The sequence below is a fragment of the Vicugna pacos genome, chromosome 9 (assembly GCF_048564905.1).
Source record: "Vicugna pacos chromosome 9, VicPac4, whole genome shotgun sequence".
Lineage (NCBI taxonomy): Eukaryota > Metazoa > Chordata > Mammalia > Artiodactyla > Camelidae > Vicugna > Vicugna pacos.
This window is the reverse complement of record NC_132995.1, coordinates 73,668,426-73,694,301: the sequence shown is the minus strand read 5'-3', so window position 1 is coordinate 73,694,301 and position 25,876 is coordinate 73,668,426. Positions and strand designations below refer to the sequence as shown.

Genomic DNA, 25,876 nt, shown 5'->3' with positions numbered 1-25,876 from the left:
GGAAGTGGAGAATAGAAGCAAAGTACATAAACACATTCTATCCCTTTTTAAGTGTGTTAGAAAATTCCACCTCCTCTTCTGGCTTCCTTTCCTCTGCCCAACCGTAAAAGTTAGTGCTCCCCGAGGTTTTCTCTTCTGACCTTTGGCTTCTGCCTCCTCTCACTCATCGGGTGGTCCTGGGTGATTTAATCCACACTCAGCTACTGAAAATGATGACTCAACTCGGGCAGCCCCAGACCCATGTGTCCACCTACCTACTTATATCCGGACATACAGGAATATCCCCAAGGCTCCCAATGCTCTTTACATCCTCATCTGAACTCACCATCTATTTCTTGAAACCTCAATTAATGGGAGTCATTCTAGTCATTTTATTCCTCACGTTCAAACAAATTCTACTGATGCTATCTGATTCGGTTATCCATCGCTGCACAACACACTGCCCCAAAATTCAGGGGCTTAAAACAACGGTTTATTATTTCTCATAATTCGCTGGTTTGGCTGGGTGATCCTCTATTGTTTCTCCTGGGCGCGTTGCGGTGCCTGCACGGAGCTGGAGAATTTAGCTGGCTGGGAGGTCCAAGCCGGCCTCACTCGTAAGTCTGGCAGTTGGTGGGGGATGCTGGCTGTGGGCCTGAGAGCCTCGGTTCTCCACATGGCTTCTCACTCTCCATGAGGCTAGACTGGCTCCCTTACGACAGGGTCTCAGGGCAAGGCTCCAAACAAGCAGAAGCTGCCGTGCATATTAGGCCTAAATTTTAACAACTCTTATGTCGCATCTGCTGCATTTTATTTGTCAACCCAAATCACAAGGCCAACGCAGATTCAAGGAGGTAGAAGAATGGACTCTACTTCTCAACAGGAGAAGCAGCAAAGTCACATTACACAGGAGCATACGTGCTGGGCTGGGCGAAATTTGTGGGCATGAAACAAACTAGCACATTACCATATGAAGGACTGTAGAACTTGCCAAGGTCTATCAAAACCTGACCTGTGTTTTAGGAAGATAACTGGTAGATTGTACATAATGAATTAGAAAGGCCAGCGATTAGAGCAGAAAGCCTGTAAAGGGTATGTATCAGTGGGCCAGGCACGAAGGATGCGGGCATTGTTCACAGGACAAGGATGGAATCCTAGCAGGATGAGTGTGAAATATTTCTAGAGTAGAATTCAGGGAGAGCTGAGTGCTTCCTATTTGCTCAGTACAAGTATAGGTGATGCAGGGAGATGAGATGGAAGATGCTCGTAGAACAGAATCCAGCCAATGAAGAGGCACTCAAATGTTTGTTTAATGAGAAACTTAACATATATTTAGGAAAAGGAAAAAATCTAATGCAAAAAAATTATAGGTAGTAGTGAAGTGTATGTACCCTTTTTCTTCTTCTGATGGCAGAATCTTTCTCCTGGTAGACCCAGTCTGATGTTTCAGATGGGACTGGGTACCCCCTCCACACCCTCCCCAAAATACACATGTGTTCCCACTCTGGGAGCACATGGTCCAGCACTGGCCAGAGCAGTCCCCCTCTCTGGCCATAGTATTGATTCAGGGATGCACGTGTGACCCAACCTGGACCTGAAACGTCTATCCCAGGACTTCCCCACAGGCACTCCCCAGGAAGACTGTCTCTCCTTGCTGGGCTTGCCATGCTGTGCGCACGTGAGTCTGGCGCTGTGACGCCATGTTGCTCATCACGTAGAAACAGACTGCAAGCAGAGTGGAGCACGGCTGAGGGATGGAAAGGCTGAACTCTAACGATACACTTTTTGCTCCTGGATTCCAGCCAGGCTTAAAACAGATGTAGCCTAGATTTCTCTGTTACATAAACCAAGGAAAGGAAGAAACTCTCTTTTTGCTTAAGCTCGTTTAAGTTTCTCTTCTTTCACATGTAACTAAACAAGTTCTGACTAATACAAAGGCAACCACAGATCGTACAATCAGGGGTCATGAAGATGCTGGTCTCTTGCCTGTGTGCGCTCCCCTCCAAACCCTCCTGCATGCTTCCACTATATTTTTCTTCTAAAATATTGATTTTTTTTCATGTAAAAATCTTCTAAGGCTCTCCATGATCTACACACTACTTAAATTCAATTCAAACACAATCCAGATTTGTCTTTCTATAAAAACTAATATTCTCCCCAGTATTCTGTCTAGTCAGATTTTAAAAAAAAACTATTCCTGAGAAATTGCTTTCTCATTTCTGCCTCTGTTTTCTTGCTCAAGCCTCCTATTCACCCTCCTTGGAATGTCCTCCCCATTCCCTCTGCCCATTGAAATCCACTCATACTTCATGTCTCAGTTCAAGTACACTTCTTCCATAAATGCCTTCTCCGAACATAACAACCTAACTCTTCCCTTCTGCTGAACACCCACCTGTCCTGCTCACTGCACGTGTAATAATATGTTCTGCCTTCTGTTGTTATTTAATTGTGCTTTCTTATGTATGTATGTATGTATGTATGTATGTATGTATGTATGTATGTATTTATTTGATGGAGGTACTGGGGGTTGAACCCAGGACCTCATGTATGCTAAGCATGCACTCTACCACTGAGCTATACCCACCCTCCTCCCTAAATCTGTGATCTAATGATGTGAGGTCAAAACAGAAGAGGATCTGTGTCATGTCAGAAGGAAACAAATTCACCAAACAAAACAGAAAAGGAATTAGAATTGAGGTGGAGGATGTCTTCTTAAAAATACATATAAGAAAGTAAGTGTTCAAAAGAGAAAGAGAAGACTGGTAACCACTGAATTCTTGCTTCCTTTTCTAGAAGTGGTTTCCTGGTTAAGGACCACACTTCCTGGCCCAACCATCCTTCTGGATGGAGCCATGTGACTAGTTTCTAGCAGTGGAAAGTGAGTGGAAATGATGTGCGCCTCATCTGGCCAAGGTGGATAAGGAGAGGTGCCTTCTCTACTCTCACTTTTCTTTCTGCTGGCTGGACACAGAGGACTCGGAGGTTTGGAGGAAAGTGGATCATGGGATGAAAGGAGCCTGTGACTCTGCATCACCACATAGTGAACAACTGGCCTCTGATAAGAAACCCCAGCATGAGGCTGCTCCTTGAGCAAGACATCAGTTTAACTGTGTTCAGCCACTGAAACGCGCAGGATTATGTGTGACAGCAGCGTATTAGTCAGGGTTCCCCAGAAAAACAGAATCAATAGGATGTGTGTATCTATCTATCTACCTACCAAGAGATTATTTTAAGGAATTGGCTCACATGCTTGTGGTAGATGGCATGTCCAACATCTGCTGGGTGGGGCAGCAAGTTGAGACCTAGGAAGAGCCAGTGCTGCAGTTCAAGGCCAAAGGCTGTCTGCTCAGGGATTCTCTTGGTGAAGATCAGATTTTTGCTCTATTCAGGTCTTTGACTGACTGGATGAGGCTTGTCCACATCATGGAGGGCAATCTGCTTTACACAGAATCAACCAATTTAAATGTTAATCTCATCCAAAAACACACTCTCAGAAACACTCAAAATGTTTGACCTCATATCTGGGCACCACGGCCCAGAAAAGTTGACACATAAAATTAACCATCAAGAGCAGCCAGTATTTCCTTAAATTTACATCAAGATGTGCTGAGAATAGCAACCAAACCACGCAGAAATGGCGTATTTCTCATCCCCCTGCCTTCACTCAGAGGCTGTTACTACTCCGGTAAAGGAAGACATGTTATTTTCAAAATATGCTGAAAACATCAAACTTTCTACAAAGATATAATAAATTATTTGCAAAAGCACTGGAGACTACCTTATAATCATTACACCATAATCCATCATGTCTGCATCAGAAAAGATATAGTCATGTGAGTGTTAATAAACAGTTTGTCTCTCTTCTGAGAATCAGGTGCAGGGAAGATTATCGCTAAGCAGCCGGCCCTCCCTGTCCATCGCCGGCAGAACTAAGTGATGTCTTACTCCTGTGCTGAGTGGTTTGCTGAGTGAGATCACCTGACTTGTTATTCACCATTGCGGCTTTCACGACTTGGTTCTTATGATGAAGCTTGTAAGCAGAGCAGAAAAACAGGACTGAAAAGAGGATTGCAGCACACCTGTATCTCAGGAAACAACTTCCTTACCTTCAGGAGCAAAAAGACCACCCCAAAGCTAAGTATCTCCCCTACTCCCCATTTATATCTTATAAGAACACAGTGGAAGGGAACTGGCATGGTTTCTTAATGTTTATACAATACTGCAGGGTGTCCAGCTCTGCCAATAATATTGAAAAGTTGACTATACCCAACATTCTGGTCAATGGCTCTTAATGATCTAGGTAACTTACTCCTTCTCTGTGAAACCCACCGTCAACACCCCAGGGCTCTTTATTTCAACAGGTGTGTGATCATTTATTGAACAAATCTTGGCTGAGCATCTACTATGGACATAGAACTGTGTCAGAAGGTGCAAAGGATTCAAAGAAGCACAAGTTGTAGTCTCGTACATCTCAATCAATGCTTACTCTATGATCTCTGTGTGCTATAACCCTGCCACGTGTGCACGTGTAAAGGACAAGGCTACCCTGCTGTAACCTGTGTCCTTCCTATACTTCCCTTGTCTGGAGCATCGGGACATTCTGTTTGCCTGCGACCCATAGGAAGGGGCCAGTTTTCTGGCTCTCCTCCCTAGAAGGCCATTCTGTCTCTCTGATCTTTCAGTTACGATGGAATTAAACACTCACAACACAAACAAGAGGGACAGGGAGACTCTTTCATTTGTGGGGTCAGGGTGTGGGTCCCCAGCAGCCTGTGGTCCCTGGTCTACTTGCCAAGGGCACCTCCCTGATTCCAGGACAGCATGGCAGATGTGGCTTGAGGAGAAGGAGGTCTGTTCCCGTGTTGACTTAACAAAGGTGTCAGCTGAGAGCCTGGTTACTGCAGCCCCGCCGACGACCGACCGCAGGGGAGCCCGCCTGCAGACTCAGCCCGGCGGGGGCGCGTGCAGCCAGGGCTGCTGGAGACCAGGTTCTGGGGCGAGAAGCCACCTGTCTGCAGCCTCCCTCCCCGCTTCCTCCTTTAACTTTCCTGTCATTGGATCTTGAATCTCAGTGGGTTTGGGAAGCACGAATCCGGAGCAAACCCGCCCAGCAGTGTTGGAGGGACACCCAGGCTTCCAGGCCACTCAGTCCCTCTGGTGCCTCGCACGCCTCAGAGAGGAGGGGTCGCCACAGGAGACTTCCTACCTCACCATACGGTGCAGCTCTTGGTTTATTTATCAGGCAGAAAAGTTTATACTGAATTTAGGCATTTTTGTTGAATTGGACCTTTACTAATGCCTCTGGCTAGGCTATGACTCCAGCACCCCAGCATACCGGCCCTTGCTCCCCTGCCCACCCCTACCTACCGGCCTCCGCCCCTGCTGAGCCTCAAAAGGCCGGGCAGCCTGGAGGGGCTGGAGGAGGGTGGGATCCCCACCCTGCCTTCGCATAGACGAGGAAGTGAAGGGGGCTTCTGTACTCTGAGAACGCCAAGCACGGAATGCGGTGAGTCTAAGCGTTTATATCACTCGGCTGCGATTAAGCACGAAAAGCTTTCTGTTTTCAAACCAGGTAAGCGTGAGCCTCCATGAAGCGCCTCGGGACTCGTGTTATCGCTGCAATTCTACTTCAGTGCACGCCCTGGATGTGACCACAGACAACCATGTAACAGCAGCTGCCATTTTTACCTGCTCCTGGCAGGGCACCAGGCGCTCTAATGGCACCTTTAACATTTCCAGTGATTCTCCTTTCACAGTGGAGATGAGTGAGCACCGCGAGGTAAAGCCAACAAACAAAACCTGCCCAAGCACACACGTAGATCAGAGGTCGGAGCAGGACCAGACGCGGGCTTTGGTTTCACCGAAGTTCTTTTCCGATCTCATAGGGACAATGAAGTAAATCAAACTACACTTCAAACCTGCTGAGGAGATTTACGGTCTGCAGGGATCCAGTGAATCCTTTCATCGAGTAAGTGATGCTTAGCCGGGTGTAACTCTGGATTTTGTATGTATTTGTACAGTACATAGTTGGGGGCAGGTTTTAAGGTGTGCTACCATGTCTGCTCTTCCTATTTGGGGAAGTAAAGGTGTTTCAAGGAGCACAAAACAGAGGCCCCTGTTTCTCCTCTGTGGGTGTTTATCAAGTGCTGCTCTGTGGGAAGACAGCAGATGGGAATCCGTCCCCACGGAGCGTATCGCTTTTGGCTTCTAGGAGCGCCCTGCTCCTTACTCCTGGGCTGCTTAGAAAGAGGAGGCCCATTTTATTTGTGGCAATAAGTCGATAGTTTAAAAAAACCTTTCTTTTCTACTTATCACAGTAATGCATCCCACTGTAAAAAGGAAAAAAAAGCAAATATTACAAGAACATAAAATAAACAAAGTTAGTTTCCAGTATTTCCGGCCCCCAAGAAAGAACAAGAATTATAGATAAAAACATTTAATATTTAAGTCTCTTCCTCCAAAGAGGGGACAGAGGATTCAGTCTGGTATCCCCAGTGCTGGGGGAAGCGGCCCCGCAGGACTCTAAAGACTTCTTCTAGGCGGCTCCTAAGCTCAGGGCAAGCAGAAACCCAGCTGAAAGTAAATATGAAACAAAACTCTGGCCAGAGGGCCTGACAACCACGGCCTACGGCCCACGGCCCACCCCTCACCCCCGTTAATTTACTTCCAGGGAAAGATGCCAAAGACACTTAAAATCGGGATTGTTCTAGAAAATCCAGGGTGGACGGCCACCAGACGTATATGGGGAACCACGGCACCCAGCAGTGAGCACTCAGTACATGTCTGCCGAATGAAGGAACCAAAACTCTGTCCTGATATTTAGAAAATTCAACCAAAACAACCCTGAAATACAACATGCAGGACTTGGCAGAGTTTCTAGGTTTTCCATTTACACCCTCAACACCCCCCCCTCTCTCTTTTTTAATACATACAGCAAATGGAAAAACAGCCAAGCGTTTCTTGGCTGAATTTTAAAATTTTGCTTTCAGTTTCTGCCATCTCAGTTCCTGTTATCAGGCTGCGAGGTGCACTGAAATGCAGAAACCCTGGGGAGATTCAAAACCTAGACGGCAGCCCGGGGCAGCGGGAGACATTAATAATGAGATGTCAACACAGCCCACGCTCAGGGACCCCCAGGAAAAGGACACAGAGATAAAGCCTGATTCTGGGCTGCTCTTTGAAAGCGCCTCACTGCAAGACGGTGGTACGGGTTTTACAAGGGCCATGAAGGAACGTATTTGGGTTCGTAAAGCTCTTTATGGAGTGTTTACTGTGTTGCAATGCTTCACATCGGTTACCGCACTTCATCTTCTAAACAATCCTGTAAAGAAAGCACAACTCTAATCCTCACCTTACAAATGAAACAACGGAGGCACAGAGAGGCTCGGTAACTCGCCCAGGATGTGGGGAAATGGTAGAAACAGGGGTACATCTAGCCAGCCTGAAACCACTCTGCCCCACAGCCGGTCAGATGATGGAGAGACTGACCGATACTGGGGTGCTGAGTTTTAGGTTGTTTTCCCCCCAAAACGTGAACAAAACTTATCTGGAATGTAGACAACATCATTTTTTAGTGTTTATCTTTGTTCCTACTAAATCTATCATATGTTCGTTCTTCCCAAACAGCACTTATTCTGCACCTGCTATATGTAGAGCCACGTGCTAGCCCCGGTCAGGAAAACAAAGGCGAAGAAAGCGTGATTCTATCCCAGAGTGTTTCCAGTGAGTTTTGGAATCACACCTATGTGGACTGGAATCTCAGTTCTGCTGCCTATCAGCTGTGGGACTTTCGGCAAGTTTCCTAACCTCTCTGAGTTGTTTCTGCACACAGAAAGACAGACGGGCAGCTATCTCACAGGGCTGCCCTGAAGAGTAAGTGCGCTAAGGTGTGTGGCCATCAGGCAGGTGCCGGACATACTGCAGGCACAGCAACCATTCTCCAGGCTCTGACTCAGATCCTTACACCCTGTGAGGGAGGTGAGACACATGGACCAAATGAATGGTGACCTCCCTAGGGGATACCCCAGTGTCAGCGTAGAAATCCACCAGGAAGCAACAGCGCATCACCTAGGCCCAGGATTGCTCCGCGGCAGGAACACAGTCACTGTGAGTAATGGGAAGGTCAGTGGGAGAATAAAGGCCTGGAGGTGAGCCCTGGCGTCTTACCAGCTGCGTTAACTTCAGGAGCCCTACGGCCCCGGACACCTGCTTCTTCCAGTCTGGTAAGTTGCAGGTTGGCCCAAACGATGCCAAAGTTTCTTCCAGTTATCAGTTCTCTCTCAATCAGCTTCCTAGTCTCTGTTCTTCCTGGAAGCGCAAAAGCAAGGAACCGTAACTGAACTGCTCCACAAATAGAGTGAGGGCTTTCGTCTTTCCCTTTGAATCCCATGGATGGGCCGAAGCATGAAAACCAGCCACTGCTGGCTGGCGTCAGATTATAGATGAGAAGCACAGGGGTCCCGGCACAGCAGACCGAAGCCTCAGGGTCGTCTTTCTGTGCTTAAGTTATGTAAGTGACAGATGATTACCTGATCAGGGAGGAAGTTCAGGTACACAGAAGTCTGTCCTCTGAGAAAGTGGATGTCCTTCGCCTTCCTAATTTTATCTTCTCCACGGGGTAAGTATAACTTTAAATGAAGAAAATGATTTTAATGAAGTCAATTTGAAAAGTTGGCTTCTGGCCCAAGAACCAGAGTGACAAAGTCCGCACGGAGCCCTGTGTCGTGTACTTGTTACTCAGTGATAGGCAGTATCTTTTCATGGTAGCACCTTGTCTGAGCTCCAGGCCTGTAATTGTGTTTTTACTACCTGTTCTTTAACAGCACTGTGTGATAAGCCAGTTGTTCTCACTTTAGTCCTCTGTTTGAGATGCAGAGGAAAGCAGGCCTGGGACTTAGAGCTTTTGTGACTGGCCAGCTCTGTGTCTTGGGGTGTCTTTGGTCTTGTGTCCTCATCTGTTAAAAAAAGTGAAGGTGTCCACTTATAAACCTTCCATCTCTAGATACTATGTTTCACATCTGAGCTATTAACTTCTCTTTATGCTGCTCCAAGAAGAAAAATATAATATCCAACTGAAATTATTTTTCTTTTGCTGACTGCAAGCTGAATTAGCATATTCGTGCTTTGGCAAACTTCTACGCCTACGATACCGTCTTTTGTTCTGACCCCAAAATGGTTTATTCTATATCTCCAACTTATATTCAAATGATTATATCTGATTTATTTTGCATGTCAGTCTAACCACTAAGCATATGTCATCACATCACTTAATTTATAACAGAACATAAATTTGCTGTGTCGGCTCCTTTAGCTAAAATCAAATCTAGTAATTTACAGTCATCCACACAAGAATTCACAGTGACTACCAAATAACACTAACAGCCATTAAGAGACTTGGGGGAGAAATTTAAAAATTCAAGGCAGATTTCTGAAAAAAATTTTTTTTCTTTAAAAACCTTTCCTCTACCCTTTTTTTCTATTTCTTTCTTGCATCCTGATGACTTCAGAGAAGGCTTTACACACACACACACACACACACACACACACACACACATGCGCCCACTCACACACACTATTCATTTTTGGAGGAGTGGGATGATTGAATAGATGCCGAAGAAAAGGAGATGGGTTGTTTGTTTTTCCATTAAATTTCAAGCCTCAAATTGAAAGAAAGATTTAAAAATAAATATGTCCGTAAGAAGCCTCAAAATCTTAAGTATAAGTTTGGTTGCCTTTGGTGGGAGGCGGGTAGGGGAAGGGTTACAGAAAATCTAATGAAATCTATGTCCTCTCTTTCCAGAAAATGCATAGATAAATCTCAAAATTGGCAAACATTTCCCTGGACCCCAGTTTAAGGATCCCTGTCTTAGTCATTGGGGGAAAAATATTTTAAAATATTGGATGTATGATTCTCAGACATATTACATGAGGAATAGTGGTAAAGCCAGCCAGATCCTTAGTTCTCCAAAATATTTGATACATAATTTTTGCATGGTGTACATTAACTCTCGTTTATGATCTAGTAAACTTTTAAGAAAATAATGTTAATAGGTTTGGGTAGACAAATCTGGGTTTTGGACCATTGTACTCCTCCGTGGAACAGCAGAGTAAAAAGGAAGGAAGTCCTTCCATTGTATAACGGACTTGCTTCCTTCTCACAACTTGAATACATCTTTTAACACGTTGCCTTAAATCTATACATTCAGCACCGTCTGTAAGCAGGACCCATGTGGTGACACTTGGGCACTTTAATTACTGCACATTCGCCTCTAAGAGGTCATTAGGCAACAGAAGCAGCAACAAATCCATAAAAACCCGACACTGGATGGAAGTTGTCTTGATTAACATCGAGTTAGAACCACCACAAAAATCTCGGGTGTTGGTAAGAATTTAGTCATTTCTGTTGGTCAAACCAGATCCCTGGAGCTGCTGCTGATACAAAGAATGTGTAGGCAGCTCAGCAAAGACGTGCTGCCACTCACCCCATTATTTTTAGGACAGAAACAAAGTCCTGTCCTGGTTCTTTATGACTCCCTCCAGGGGTTCTCACTGATCTCCAGAGAAAGGCAGTCTCCTAAGAAGACTCTGTTTTAAAAAAAAATTGTAACAGATGGGACGTTGTAGTAATAATTTGAAACATAGGTACACAAAGAGAGAGAGAAGAGAAAGAGCAGAGGGACTCCACAATAGGGGCCTGAGTGGCCGTGTTCAGCTTGAGACTTGAAAGCATGTTGAGACGCAGACAAGTTACTTCTATAACCAGCATCCTGAATAGAGCTTTCTCCATCCAAGACAGGCCTTTGAGAGGTGACAAGGTCATGAGGCTGGATCCCTCGTGAATGGGATTAGTGCCCTTAGAAAGGAGACCCCAGAGAGCTCTCCTGCCCCTTCTGCTCTGGGAGGTGGTACCCAGGACGCAGCCTCCTGTGAGCCAGGAAGTAGCTCACACCAGACACCAAATCTATGGGCACCTTGGTTTTGAACTTCCCGGCCTCCTGAAATGTGGGAAGTCAATTTATGTAGTTTACAAGCCACTCAGTCTGTGGTATTTTTTCATGGCTCCTCGAATGGATTAGGACAGAAGATGCAGCAAACATGGAACAGGAAAATGGATTCTAACACATGTCAGTATCCCCAAGGACGCCACACGCTGGGTAAGAGATGAGGAGAAGGGAACTGGTACAGTAAGCACCGAGGCTGAGACACACGCGCTGAGTCCGGCACGTCTGGGTCTGAATCCTCAAGCTGCTACCCAGTGGCTGTTTGACTCCAGGTGAGTCATCGCATGTCCCTAAGCCTCAGTTCCTTCATTAAGGAAAGGAGAATGATAGTGGTGCTTACAGCTTGTGGGCTGTGAGGGTTCCATGTAAGGTAACCGGTGCCGGGGACACTGTGAGTGCCTAATACCTGCTTGTTATAATGGTCAGCGTCTTTGAAGGAAATAGTATCATGAATTTAATTTCATAGGGTCATAGAATTCTTTCCGAAAATAGAGCTGGGAGTCCTTTGAGAGCAAAAAGTACTCATCTCTCATTTTATATGTTAACACTAAAAAAAATTAGTAGTAATTAAATACTCCCTACTCCCCCATCAGCTGCCTTTGGTTGGATGCAAATTTAAGAAGCTGAGACCAGGTTAGATTATTCCATACAATAAAGGGGTAGAATGTGAAGTTTGCTGCTGTATCCTCCAGCACCACGAACAGTCATCGGAAGTAGTGGGCACATAATACTTGTTGAATGAAAATAGACTTGGAATAGGGAGAAATCTTGAAGAGTGCGGCTCAAGAAAGGAAGGGACAAAAAGATTTTTTGTTTTGCTTTGTTTTGTTTTTTGTTTGTTTTTTAAGGGAAAAGGAAACGGAAAAAGAGAATTTGGATAGCTGGTAGAGGAAGAGGGAATTTGCAGGAAAAAACAAGTGTTTAAAAGGAAATGGTAGGCATGTTTTGCTGGTGATGTGTGATGCAACCCCCCACCCTCGGCCCCTCAGCTTCAGCAAAAATTAACGTTGTCATTCAAAGCCCTTGGAATCATACTTAGGGTATTTTGGCAGGTGACACTGCAGCCACTGACGTCCAAGACAGTCCCTGGGCCCAGGAAGCCCAATTACACTCTGTGCTGTACCTAGATGAACAAACAGGGGCCCAGAGGTCAAAGGGTTTGCCCACAGACCTAATTAACTGCAGAGCTAAGACCAGAACTCAGATCTCCGGAATCCTAGCTCACCGGCCTTCCGAGAGCGCCTTCATCTCTGCCAGACTCACTCAGTCTCGTGTTGAAGAAGTCAGCATGCGGTCAGTGCCACCCATTCCTGGCTCTGCCCACACACTGGGCCTCTGTTCACAGACGCTGCCCTGGGGCTGCGCATCCGAAGACTCTGCCCGGACTTGACCAAGAACGATCTGTGGAACCTTGGAAAAGTCAGCCTCTCTGAGCTTTATTTGCATCGTCTGAAAAATAGAAACCAAGACTGCTTACCTCTCAGTGTCTTTGCAGGGATCCAGTGAGGTGTTGTAAAGGCTTCATGTGGAACAGCGTCAGACACACGTTTATTAAGTAGTTATTTCTATCATTTGTTACACTGCCAATACGGTATTTCTTAGAAGACATTATGTTCCCCTTCTTTCTACTTCCTGAACTAATGGTTCACAGGAATTTAGTCATTTTTTAAAAAATCTTATTTTCTTTCATTATGTAATACACACTCAATATAGAATTTTTTAAACTGCAGAACAAATTTTATACATAATTCCTTAACTTAGAGATAGCCATTTTATATGTTCTAAGCCCTTTTTAAACTTCATATATTTACATAGATTTTCAAATCGTGATCCTAATATACACTTATTTGGATCACTTACAAAAATTTACTTAATATAACACTTTAAGCATTATTCTATGCCGTTAAGTAGTCTTCAACAATATGATTTTTAACGACTGCACAAATATTCCATTATCTGGACATACCGTAATTTACTTAACATTTTCCAATTTGGATTGTTTCCAGTTTTTTTTCTATTATAAATACTACTTTGATAAACCCCTTTGTGTATAACCTCATCTTCTGTGTATCTCAGTTTCTTCGCCTGTGAAGGAATAATAATATTAACGACTTCATGTGGTTGTTGTGAGGACTGAGTGAGTGAATAAGTGGAAAAGACAAAGACCTGTGTCTGGCACATAATAAGTCCTCCATCCTGTTAGCTACTGCTCTTACTCCCAACTTCAGATATTTGTGGTTAATATCTAGCACATGACTAAATCGCGTATTTGGTATTAAATACATCAAATTATGCCTTCTAAAAATATTGTAAGAATATTTTTATAGCTTCGTTCAAAAATTTGCTTTTTCACATTACCTATAATTTGCTGGACGCTTGATGATGAAGAGTCATTGAAAGTATGTTTGGTTAGACTTTATTTCTGTGCCTCAGGACGTCCTTGGAGGGAAGGTGGGCATCTGAACACATTAGAGGTAATTTCCTGGTTCTAGAGTTTACAGGACATCAACAAAGACCTGCTTATTTGATTGGCCAAACACTCGTTTAACAGAGTTAAAATCCAGTTAAGGTACCGTCTTGATATTCCGCGGCTGGTCTAGCAGCTGCGGGTGGGAAGGTCAGAACAAAAAGTGAAAAACCCAAGGATCAGCCGTCACTCTTGTATCAGATATTTTTCTGTTGAGTCAACTTCCCATGGTGATGTTTCTGGATGAGGCTTTGCCACCACGGCTGTCTGCCACATTCTCAGTTGGCACCAGTAATGCCGTGGGGAGCAGAATAGCAACTGGATGGGTGGAAGACAGCTTTTCAGGATCCCTGCGTCTCCCGAGGGCCTCGGGGCACCTGCGGGTTCTGCAAGTTTTGTTGGGTGACAGCGTGAAAAGGAAGAGCGTGGCATCTCAAGGGCGACCGTCCAAGCCCTGGCTGTGCCCCTCCGCATCCATGTGACCTCAGGCAAACTACTCAAGCTTCCTGCATCTCTGCTTTATTCTCTGTAAAATCAAGATGGTAATAATAATAACACTTACCGCATTATTCCCACGCCTAACATTTACAGGACCCCAGCCAAGAGCATAAATAACCCTCCAGCCCCGACCCCCCCCCCCCCGCCGCCTCCTCCTACCCAGTTCTGCGAGGAGTGTGGCGCATCGCATCCCCCACCCCCTGCTGCAGGGCTTAGTCCTTCCACGCCCTTCCCCACGGTCAGCCTCCCTGGGAGGGCACCCCTGGGGAGGAGGGCCGTGCAAGTCCCGGAGGCAGGCTTGCGCCACTGAGGCGGGGAGCTCTGGGGCCCTCGGCTGCCCCAGCTTGGTCCAGAAAGGGAGTGTGGGCTCGGGCGGTCACATCCTTCAGAGATGCGGCAAGTGGAGGGGTCTCTAGACTCCGCGGTCTGGGTCTGAGGATTAAGTCAGTCAGTGCTTAGTGTGGCACCTGGCATGTCACCAGCATGCGACAAATGATGGGAGCTATTGTCACTGCTGCGGTGGTGGCAGCACTGTTGCTGGAAGGTGTCTCCAAGATGATGTCATCCAAAACCTTCACGTTAACGTACGTGGGGAGGAAACACAGAAATACTGAAACTACACAGAAGCACAGCAGCAAAGCCAGAACCAGACCCGGGGACCTCACCACCCAGCTGCCTTTCCTCTGGGCCACAACTCAGTCTCTTTAGCAGCAAAAAGAGGCTGGGGTCAGCACGGGCTTAAACGCTCCCCATCCACAGAGGTGACCTGAGCTGCTGCCTGCCGTCTTCCGAACAGGGGCGGGCAGTGTGTCCTTGGAGAAAGGGGGCACCCTCAGTGGGAGTCAGTGTCTGGGAGCCTCCTGTGAAAGTCTCGTCAAGGTGACGTGGGAACACCTCAAATATTTACTGAACAACTAGAGGCATGGATAAAGGAAAGGTGACGTTGTGCCCTCGGTCACAGGGTTGAAAGGTCCAGGACTGCATCTCGTAAGTCAGAAGAAGCCTGTTCTGGTTCAGGAATCAGACTTGCAGACGGGCGGAATTTCTTTTCACGCATTACACGTGAAATAAAAGTAATTCATAAATTTCCTTCCAAGCTTTCATTTTAAAACCTAGTTTGTTTCATTTTACTCATAATCAATACATTCTTTGACTTTTTAGCATCTAAAGATTTCTTACATGATTTATATTTTTAAAACTTTTAGTTAGGGAAATGCTCAAACCTATGTGAAAATACAGGAGATTATATGATGAGGGTTGAGTACAACGATGCTGTGTGACGTGGTCTCCCAGCTTCCAGAGTGATCACACGTGGCTAATCCTGTTTCATCTGTAAACTCGCCTTCCATCCCCACCCTGGCAATGGAGTTCGAATCAAATCTCAGACTGTTTTGTCATTTCATCCATAGCCACTTGGTTTTCTGCAAGATTCTGATGAACATTTTAAGCCCTTTCCATCTGGCTGTTTTAGACTTAGCTCGTTCAGCTGGAGGAGAATCAACAGACTAAAGCTTGGGCCCTTCTGGAGGCTTTGCACGGTCACAGATCCAGAGAATCCGGGACAAATCAGCCTGAAAATGGAGCCTCTTTTAATTTGACTGCCAGGCTGGAACTGAACAAGGAAACATTTTGGGTACTTTTTATTCCTTGCTGAATTTGTGCCAACTCTGTATATGGTATTTCCATAAAAATCTTGTTTTCTTTCCCTTTCCTTTGAAAAGTGAAACTTCTTTTCCTTTTTTCAAGAGGAGAAGACTGTCACTGCAGACCCCACCCCTCCTGTGCTGTCGCCTTTTCTTCTGTTTAACTCCTGCACGAGTCTCTGTTTGCATATTCTGGGGTTTGGCAATTCACAGGGTGGAGGCGGGGATACGCAAGGATGGGGACGGTGGCCCCACTCGATGACACTGAATTACTGTCCTTCAATCACTGGAGCTCCAGGAAAATTTTTTTAAAGTTCCCTTTATAATCATTGAATTTTAAATGATTATCTGAAAAAGACTGGAGGGGGGGAAGGATTTCAAGTTAGACAGAAAGAAAGATTTCACATTTCCCTGCCAGAAACATTGTTCTTATTTTCAGTTGAATGGCTTGGCTATTAATTAAGGCTTCGTTCTCAGCAGTCATCCCCTTTTCTACATTCTTGCCGCTAATCGTCATACAGGCGACACATGACTTCTGTTTAAATGCTAAAGTTTATTAGAGTGGAAAAAAACCCCTGTCAGTTATACAGGAAAGGAAAAGAGATTAGGAATCAAGTCCAACCATTTGCTTATTCATCTGCATATGGTTAAAGGATTTAAAAGAATCCACTGGTTTCTTTTTCACTGCTACATGCAGGCCAAGGAGCAAGGAGGAAAAAAAAGGCTTTTCCTATCCTTTTGTCTGTGGGGTAGGGGGGAAGGAGAAATCGTTTCCCCTCCTAATATGAAGCCAAAGTAACCAAACTTTGGAGGGACTGGCTCCTTCTGAAAGGTTATTGCTCTAATTACCTATTGCTTTGAAACAAACTCCCTGAAAACTCAGTGGCAGAAAACGGCACCCACTTAATCCTGCCGAGGGGACTCGCCGGTCCGAAATTCCCAGGGCCCGGGAGGGAGGGCTTTTCTCTGCGCCCGGGGTGTCGCAGCTCGGCTGGGAGGACTAGGAAGGCTGGGAGTGATTCCAATGGCAGGGCTGGAGTCACCTGGAGGCTTCTGCCCTCACCAGCACCTGGACTGAGATGACTCAGTCTGTGCTCGGCCGTGACCGTGACCCGAACACCTTCACTTGGCCTCTCCGTGTGGCTTCTCACAGCGTGGTGGCTGCCTCCGGCGAGGGTGTCCCCAGGGGGAGTGAGCCGAGGGCGAGCGTTTCAAGAGACCAAGTCATTCGCTGCATTCTGGTGGCCGGGCAAGTCAGCCGGTTTAGATTCAAAGGGAGAGCAAGCAGGACTCCACTTCTGGGTGGGGAAACGGCCAGGTCGCACCGCAGAAGAGCATGTGGCTGGCCAACTCTGGAAAATACAGTTCATCTCGGTCATCTGGGGTGAGGCCCTTTAGCGCGGAGCTCGGGGAGGGAGGCCACCTTCTCCCTCCGGCCCCTTCCCGGGGCCCTTTTCCCCCAGCCCTTACTCAGCTCTTCCCCAATAGCTCTGCTCTGTCTCCAGCACCTTCCGTCTGGCCTGCTGTGGGCAGAGATGGAATCACAATAAACAGAAACCCTCCCTGCAGCAGCTTCCCGGCTGCTCTGCTTAGTTTTTCCGGTTTGTCTTTTCTCATCTGTACACATGCCCACACGTATACAGGGATAGACTCCTTTACTGTTGATGAGAGTTTTTTTCACTGAGAAATAATCCACATGCTGTACGGTACAGTCATGTGATGTGTACAACTCAGGGGGTTTTAGTATAGTCAGAGCTGTGCAACCATCACCACGATCTAATTCCAGAACATTTTCATTGCACCAAAAAGAAATCCCATAACCATTCAAAGTCACCCCCATTGCCCCCTCCCACAGCCCCCGGCAATAATGGATCTATTTTCTCTCTATGGATTTGCCTATTCTGGACATTTCATATAAACTGAATCATACAACATGCGGCATTTCTTTATTTGGCTTATTTCCCTTAGCATGCTTTCTAGGTTCATTCATCTGTGAAGCAGCACTTCAGACCTCTTTGTGATCGAGTAATATTCCATCGTGTGGATACACCGCTTTTGTTAATCCACCCATTGGTGGACATCTGGGTTGTCTCCACCTTTTGATTGTTACGAACAATGCTGGTATGATCGCTGGTGTACAGGTTTCTGTGTGAACACATGTTCTCATTCTCCGGGGCACAGACCTAGGAGTGGAATTGCTGGGTCATATAGTAACTTTAAGTCTTTGAGGAACTGCCAGACGGTTTTCCACAGCTGCTGCACCACTCTACATCCCCATCAGCAATGCCCGAGGGTTTCAATTTCTCCACATTCTTGGCAACACTTGTTATTTTCTGCTTTGTTTAATCAAGGCCATCCTAGAGGGTGGGACGCGCCTGCTGCGCTTAGTTTAAGGAGCGTCTTCCTTCAGGCCACTACGTCCGGAGACAGGAGGTTGCCGAGGGCTCACGGTGTGATGGGCTGAAGGCAGCCCATGTGCCATCTAGTTTGGTGCTCATAACAACTCTACAGGTAGGTAGCAGTATTACGCCTATCTGACAGGTAAACAAAGGGAGGCACAAAATAACTTGCTACAAAATGGACGAGGTTTAGAAGACGAATTTCCCATATGTATAAAAAAGAGAACTTGGATATTGATGCTAGAGTTTGGAGGTATAAGTAAAAGATTTAAAAACCTTTTTTTTTGAAAACAAGAGAAAACAAAAAACACCAGGCAGGTTGTAGTTGGCAGGGTCCTAGGATGGCCCCCAGTGTTCTAGCCCACGACGCCCACACCCTGCATAATCCCCCATCCTGAAGAACAGGTGGGCCTTATGAGTATCATCGGCTGTCACTCTCCTGGTTATATTAACACGGCAAAAGGGGTTTCTGAGGATGTGATTACGGTCCTCAATCAGTTGACTCTGAGTTAATTAAAAGGGAGAGTACCCTAGGTGTGCCTGACCCAGTCATGTGAGTCCTTAAAAGAGATAAGCAGCAGTGGAGACTCCCCAGCTAGCCTTTAAGAAACAGGTCACCATGAGTTCTACAACCACAAGGACCTGCATTTGGCCAACAACAACCAGAATGAGCTTGGAAGAAGAGCCAGAGTTCCAGATCAGAACCCGTCCTGGCTGTTACACTGATTTCAGCCGTGCAAGACCCTGAGCAGAGAACCAGCGGAGCCCTGCCTGGATTTCTACTCTCCAGCGTGGGGAGATAATAGGCGCTATTTTAAGCCACGAAGTCTGCGGCACCCCATTACACAGCAGCAGAAAACTAGTACAGATCACTGTGGACTGAAGGCTGTTCGAGGAGGTGAAGTCCTGGTGTGCCACTATGAAGAGCAGCACTTCTCAAAGTGTGGCCCAGGGATGCCTGGGGGCCCTCAAGATCTTTTCAGGGGCCCATGAGGTCAAAACGATTGCCATATTATTAAGACACGCTAAGATGTTATCTTCCTTTTTCATTCTCATTCTCTTATGAGTTTATAGTTTTCTAGATGCTACACGATGTGTGATGATGTCATTTCTCCGACGGCTACTGGAATGTGTCCCTGTGTGTTCTTATGTTTAAAAAAGCTCTGGTTTAGAAATAGACTCGAGGACATAGAAAACAAACTGTGGTTACCAGTGGGGAAGAGGGGAGGGACAGATTAGGAGTTTGGGGTTAATAGATACACACTATTATATATAAGGGGGGAGGGTATAGCTCAGTGGTAGAGCACGTGCTTAGCATGCACAAGGTCCTGGGTTCAATTCCCAGTACCTCTATCAAATAAACAAACAAACAAACCTAATTACCGCTCCCCCCCAGAACTCCCAAACAACACATTACTATATATAAAATACAAAGACAACAAGGACCTACTGTATAGCACAGGGAACTATATTCAATTTCTTGTAATGAGCTGTAATGGAAAAGAATCTGAAAAAATATATATGTATGTATATGTATAACTGAACTGCTTTGCTGTATACCTGAAACTAACATTGCAAATCGACTATACTTCAATAAAAAACAAGAATTAAAAAAAAACCAATTTCTAGTTTATTTCTAATGTAGTAAAGATTGATGAAATATAAGCGAAAGTTCATGGCGGGGGGGTCTTTCAATAAGTTTTAATGAGGTCCTGAGACCAAAAAGCTTGAGAACCACTGGTCCAGATGAAATGGAACTAAATAGGCCTAGACAAGGCCTGAAGGTGTAGGAATTTATGCACCTACTTAATGGCTACATTCCATCCAGAACTGTGGCAGGTGTGACCCGGAGTGGAGCAAGGATACAAGAGCAGCACGAGGTGCAGCCCCTGAAGTGAGGCACACATGCAGAGAGCATCAGCAAAACCGCATGATCTTCCCTTCACAGGTGTCGCCGCTGGATGGTGTGTAATCAGTGCTGACCTGCCAGGTGGGTGGCAAGGACACAGAAGTGTCTGGAGAAGCTGCTGAAACCAGGCTACGGGAGAACAGGGGGATTTTACGGGAGAGGTGACGTGTAAGTTGGGAGGGGAAGTGGGAAGAGGACGAGGATTTCAGGCACTGTGCCTCAGATCTCAGCTAGGATGTCCCTTTCTTAGCGAGGCCTTTCCGGATACCCCCCCATCTCCAGCACCCAGAACTGCATTCCCATCACGGCACCTGTTAATTTCCTTTCCAGCACTTTTTAACTTTAAACCTAACATAACGTGGCCCAGGGACCACCAGGAAGTCTGGCTGGTGCTAGAGTGCCTTGGTTCAAATCTTAGCTCTGCTACTTTCTAGGTCTAAAATCTTGTTAATCTCTCTCTGCCTCAGTTCCTCAAAAAAACGTACCAACAGAACAAGGCATTTATGTTGGAGAGTTAGCTTAGTTGTGACCATAGGACTAAAAAGCAAGGGTGGATATGAACTAGTTCAAAGGCAGACTCGATAGGGAATTCAGATGATAAGGAGAAAAGAGGATGAAAAGACAAGGGAAAATTCTGGGGGTAGTAATATAAAAAGGCAACCAATTATATGTGGATTAAGCAAAGAGAGTAAAAAAATCAAAATTATTTCGAAGTTTGCTGTGTGAGAGATAAAACCAGGCCTGGCACCAGGCAACTGCAGCAACTGCTCTGCAGGGAAAAGGCTGAGCCACATCAAATCCATGTTTAAAGTGAGTGGCAGCGAGAACACAGCTGGAGACAACTTGACTTCAGAGTGCTGGGTGCTGGGGCTTACAGAAGAACACTCAGGGCAGACGGGAAAGTCCGGGTGTCTGCTCATGGCTTGCCAAAGCCAGAATTATGGGGAAGAAATGCCACAAGGCCCCCAGACACCGAGCTGGATGGAGGACAATTTTCTTTAAAACACTCATGATGACATTACTGTGCATAAAAGATGCAGAATACATTGCTATCAAACTCCTTGTGGTGAGACGGGGCTTTTCAGAAGACACAGAGCATTCAGCACAGGATGCTGCACGGTAAGAGGGGGATACATTTCTCCACTGCAACCTACCTTGGTAAAGCCAAATAAACAGTGTGTTTCAAGTTGCTTTTATAAGAGGAAGCTTGGGTCATCATTTCTCTTCTAGCAAGGACCTGTTGCTCTTCAGTTTAAAATCGCACAGCATCCCTCCTGTTGACGTGGGTTCACAGCACTCTTCGTGCCAGCAGCAGCTTCCTGTGATGACTTTTGGACGTCCTTTCTGAAACAGTTGGGCTTTGAGACCCTTTAGGACTGCTGGACTGTAGATAAAATCTTCCAGGGAAGTAGGTGTGGGCAGGATGTGTGGTTTCCCTGCCTCGCATTTAAAGACTGATGCAACTAACTTTTCATGAACAGTCTCTTCCAGTACAAGCTACGTTCCAGAGTGTTTCGAGAGCAGTTGGAAAGGGCGAGCTAGCTACTGGTCTCCTTCAGTGTGCATGGACTCTGGAGCACCAGCTTTCTTAATGCCACAGAAATGCATGGCAGGAAGCTGCTTCCACTGTCAGCTCAGGCCAGTCCCCGTTGCTAGTGTGACCTGCGACCTTGAGGACTTGAATTAGCCATAATAATAACAACAAAAATACAAAATTAACTCATAGAGTAAGAGCAGAGCACACATTTGTTTACCAAATAATCTGAAACTGAGCAGGACGTGACGATGTGTGTCTCAGCCTGACTCTGAATATGTATACAGCAGCCTAAATCCAGGAAGATATTTCTGAACTTTTAGTGATCTGACACATACAGATTCCTCCTCTGACATTCCAGGCTAACCATTGGCTAAGTCAAGGCTCTACAAAACATCTGGGCCATATGTTTCTGGGAAAAATCATGGCCTCTTTTCTACAAGTCTCTGTGGCCTAAGCGTGGTGAGCTCTGGCCCTCCAGGAGCTTAGCTGTGGGGGCGCTGGGGTGGCTGCCCTGGAGCACAGACAGGCCTTAACTGCACTGAACGCAGTCCAGTTTCACTCCCCAGCCATCTACCTCGTGCCACGTAGGATTAGGGACAGAGCAGAGAAAAACTCAAAGGTGCAAGAAATACACACGCTGCTGCCCCTAGAAAACCACTTTCTCCACAGAAACGTAGAGGTGTCCTTTATCTTCACTCATGGCTGAACCACACAAACATGCTGTCTGATATTTTAGGCCTTTACGGCGGCTGAGATTTGAGAATTAAAGTCAAAGCGCGATGAACTAGCGCTTGGCTGCCCCACGGCCACCACATCCAGACAGCAAAACGCTTTCCCTGTCCTGAGAGTCTTCTGCCATGCGCTTCTCCAGCCAAAAACCCAGGGAAGTGACCTGATGTCAGACGCGCCTACTTGATTCAGAGATTTTCTAGAAGAAGAAAGGAGATTTTCTAAAAGAAGGAGAAAGGCTAGGGCAGCCTGAGCATTTTAGTTTTACATCATCTTGGGTGACCATGTCTCTTTTCACCAAAAGTCAATTTCTTTAATTTCCTACCATTTCTTTATTAGATTTGTATCATAAGAAAGATTTAAGTGGAAAAATGAAACGACTTAAGGTCTTCTCATCGTGGCCCTGTTCCAGCAGCAGGGCGGGCACTGGGAGCCCTGGGGACCACAGAGCGGCCGGGCCGGCCCTGCAGCACGTGCTGTGCTTCTGCTGTGCCTGCCGGGGCTCTCTGGGCGCAGACTCTCAAGCAGGACCCACTGAACAATTCGCACGGACCAACGAAAAGTGTAGTGTCGGCCCCTTGTTCAAAATACGTTAAGAAATTCAAGAGGGAGACAGCTGAGCAGTCAACCAAGTGTGGGCCCTCCTAACGATGGGTCCCCACGAGACCGCACAGGCCACGTGCCCATGCTCTTAAGACAGGCTGCTTGGGCCTGAATCCCGGCTTTGACCGGGAAGTCATCTGTAAAATGGGGGTAGCAGCAGTCGCTGCCTCACTGAGTTGTTATCTGAGCTCAATGAGTTAATACATGAAAAGCGCTTAGAAGAATCTCTGACAAACAACAAGCATGCACGTAAATGCTACGTAAATCTGTACTCCGCTGGGCCTGAACATCTCAGCCAGCCAGAGACAACTACACCCGGGACACTGTGAATTTACCGAAACATTAAAAAAAACGACCTGATATACAGAGTCACGTTTTTATTACTATGACAGTGGTCGCCTTTTAATTTATTTTAACAAACAAAAGATTTTAAAAGATATTCTGGGTGGAGGCCAACAACTCACAAAACAAAACTGAGGAACAACAGCAACAGAAAAAGATACTGGTTTATGTGCTCGGTTTTGGAAGCCTGTGGAGTGCAAACTGTCATGGAGCCAGGTTAATGTAACTGCTTCCTTTACGCTGAAAGGATTCACGAGGGACTCCTCTGTTTCCACACAGGAAATGAACCCTGTTGTGTCTGAACAAAAACTAAAAAATAGCTTTCTCTCTACAATGCAGAATACTTATTTAAAAAAAGCTGTAGAACAGGAAATGGAGCTAATCATGCAAATTCTATATTTAGTTCTAGAAGAAAAATATTACTAAAATCAGTCAGAAGATAACTTGCAGGTAGTGAGAGATACTTCCGTACAGAAAAGAAATTCGGAGCACAGAGGCACACAGAGTGGTTTATTAGTGTTTGTTTTATAAGAGCAACTGCAGTTTCCTCACTGGTTTATTTATATGTATATATTTTCACCCTTGACCACCAATAATTCTCAGGATTTTCAAAAGCTTTTTCCAATAAACATGTAGTTTCTTGTTCTCCATTTATAATAAATATTGTTGCCTGTAAAGTTCTGAAGAAGTAAGTTGTCGTTCATCAAACAATTCGCCCAAGGTACACAGACTTGGGGTATTTCGCCTTAAGAGTCGGCCACTGAACGATGAAGTAATCGGAGAGGTGAAACAGAATCCTTCCGGACAGGGATAAATGTTCCACTCGGCAGATGCTTTCAACGTAGACGATGATCACTTTCTTTATTCCTAGTATCCCAAGGAGGAGGGCAGATACACAGATAGGAACGCACGTTCCTGGTCCGTTACACAACACCTTGAAAGAAAAGCGGAAGGTCAGACAAAACCACAGACTGCCTCCTCACAATGAGGCATTTTAAATTAAAAACAGTCAAACCTTAGGGGGACTTTTTTTTAAATTCCAAGTCTTCAATTATTCCTTGTCAAGATCCAGTCTGTAGCAAACTCACGTACTTAGGAGCCAGGTGGGGCTGTGTTGTGGCTCTCCTGCTTAAGAGCTGTGCGACCTGGGGTAAGTCACTTCCCCTCTCTGCGCCTGGGGGCCTGCCCTGGGCTCCGGGAGTCTAGCCCAGTGCCTGGTGCTCAGCCAGCAGCCAGGGGATGGGTGCCTGTGCCTCTTCTCCAGCTGCTCTGTGGATCTTGAATGTCACACAAATAGAAAATAGATCAAATCAGCTGTGATTCACTGTTTTCTCATGTAGCAACTTGTTTGAGCTGATTTTTTAAAGTAATCTTTATGACAGCTGGAGGACCGACATAAGATGTAGGAGAAAATGTCTTTAAACGACACACAGACTATTTTTGTCAGATGTAGAATCACTTGGGAGTTCAATTCAACACACGGGATACTCGAGAGAAGGCTAATGAGTGAGATTCGCCCTCAAGAGAATTTACCCCATCCTTATAATCCAGAGAGTTTTAATGCTTTTGAATTTTGCTTATTTTTGTAGAAAGCCGCTGGTTAAAAACAATTTAGGTGGTGAATCAAACAAAAAAAAAATTAGAGTAACTACAAATACTTTTTCTGTCTTTTAAGAAAATGAGAGGAAACCTATTTCACAGAATTGTTGGTAAGATAGCTTATCATTGTCAGAAGCAAAAAGCACTTTGCACAACATCTTAATTACATGCTCACGTTGACTGAATTAGTAAAACGCACTAAAGCGGTTTTTACTCCACAAATCACAAAACAAGAGATTTGTGTTGTCTGTGTGCCCACTGGGCATCACCTACAGTGTCACATGAGCGTTCCAGCAGCAGGCCCACAGACTTATCAGACATCAGAAAACCTTAGGGCTGAAAGGGTCCCCGAATACTGCTGTAAGCACCCCAGCCTTTCAGGGACCCTCCCGGACATACTTCTGTCGGGGCGGCAAGAACAGTGAGGGATATAAGGGTTTGGTAAAGGTCATCTGATCTAAGCTCCGCCCTTCCTGGAGCACCACTCACAGAGTTTTGGGATCAGAGAGACTAGCCTGTTTCCTTTTTAGTCTTCCTTAGATTCTGCCCACAATTTAACCCCCTTGCCTGTCTTATGTGAAGAACTTCTTTCCAGACTTTCTCCTGAATTACCAGCTACACAGCTGCTCTCCAGGCCAGTGCTCTTTAATCTGCACTGAGTGGCCCCTATGGCTTTGCTTCACAGACCCTCCAGGCAGCGTAAGAGAAAGAAAATGGGACAGGCAGTCAGGGAACAGGGCTAACCAAGCCGCAAGCTAGCTCTGTGCCCGCGAACAACGTGACAGTAACTACCACCTCGGCGCTCACCTCCGCCACGTACTAACCCCTCGCCATGGCCGGGCTCTGCACTGGCCATCTCACGTGTCATTGCACTTGACCCTCACAGCAGCCATCCGAGGCAAGTCTTCGTGTCTCTCTTTGCAGAATAGGAAATGGAGGCACAGAGAGGTTGGGTAGTTGCCTGCTCACACGTCCAGGAGGCAGCGTTCTGCTGCCCCCGGTCACTCCTCTCCTGTGTGGCTTGGCTACCGTACGTGGGAAACAAAGACTAGACGAGAGGACTTCCTGTCAGCTCCAGGAGGCTACAACTGTCTGAGTCTCACTGGTTTCCAGTTTTGTCTTAAGCCTAAATTACAAGCTTACTCTGAATCCTTTCAGGGTTTAGAATTCT

At 45.9% G+C, this 25,876-nt stretch overlaps 1 protein-coding gene and 1 long non-coding RNA gene across 2 annotated transcripts in view; both read right to left on the bottom strand.

Moving 5' to 3' along the window:
* Nucleotides 1-6,175: 6,175 nt before the first annotated feature.
* Nucleotides 6,176-8,591, bottom strand: LOC140698537 (uncharacterized). Its single transcript, XR_012076355.1, has 3 exons — nt 8,508-8,591; nt 8,146-8,286; nt 6,176-6,308 (listed from the first exon to the last, which is right to left on the bottom strand). It is a non-coding gene; the product is annotated as an uncharacterized lncRNA (long non-coding RNA).
* A 14,535-nt stretch (nt 8,592-23,126) lies between these two features.
* The window catches only part of ALG14 (ALG14 UDP-N-acetylglucosaminyltransferase subunit), a 79,314-nt gene continuing 76,564 nt past the window's right edge, over nt 23,127-25,876 (bottom strand). The window contains exon 4 of the mRNA XM_006197341.4: nt 23,127-24,040. Coding sequence (XP_006197403.1) covers nt 23,810-24,040 — 231 coding nt within the window. The 3' untranslated portion in view covers nt 23,127-23,809. The remainder of the gene's footprint in view (nt 24,041-25,876) is intronic.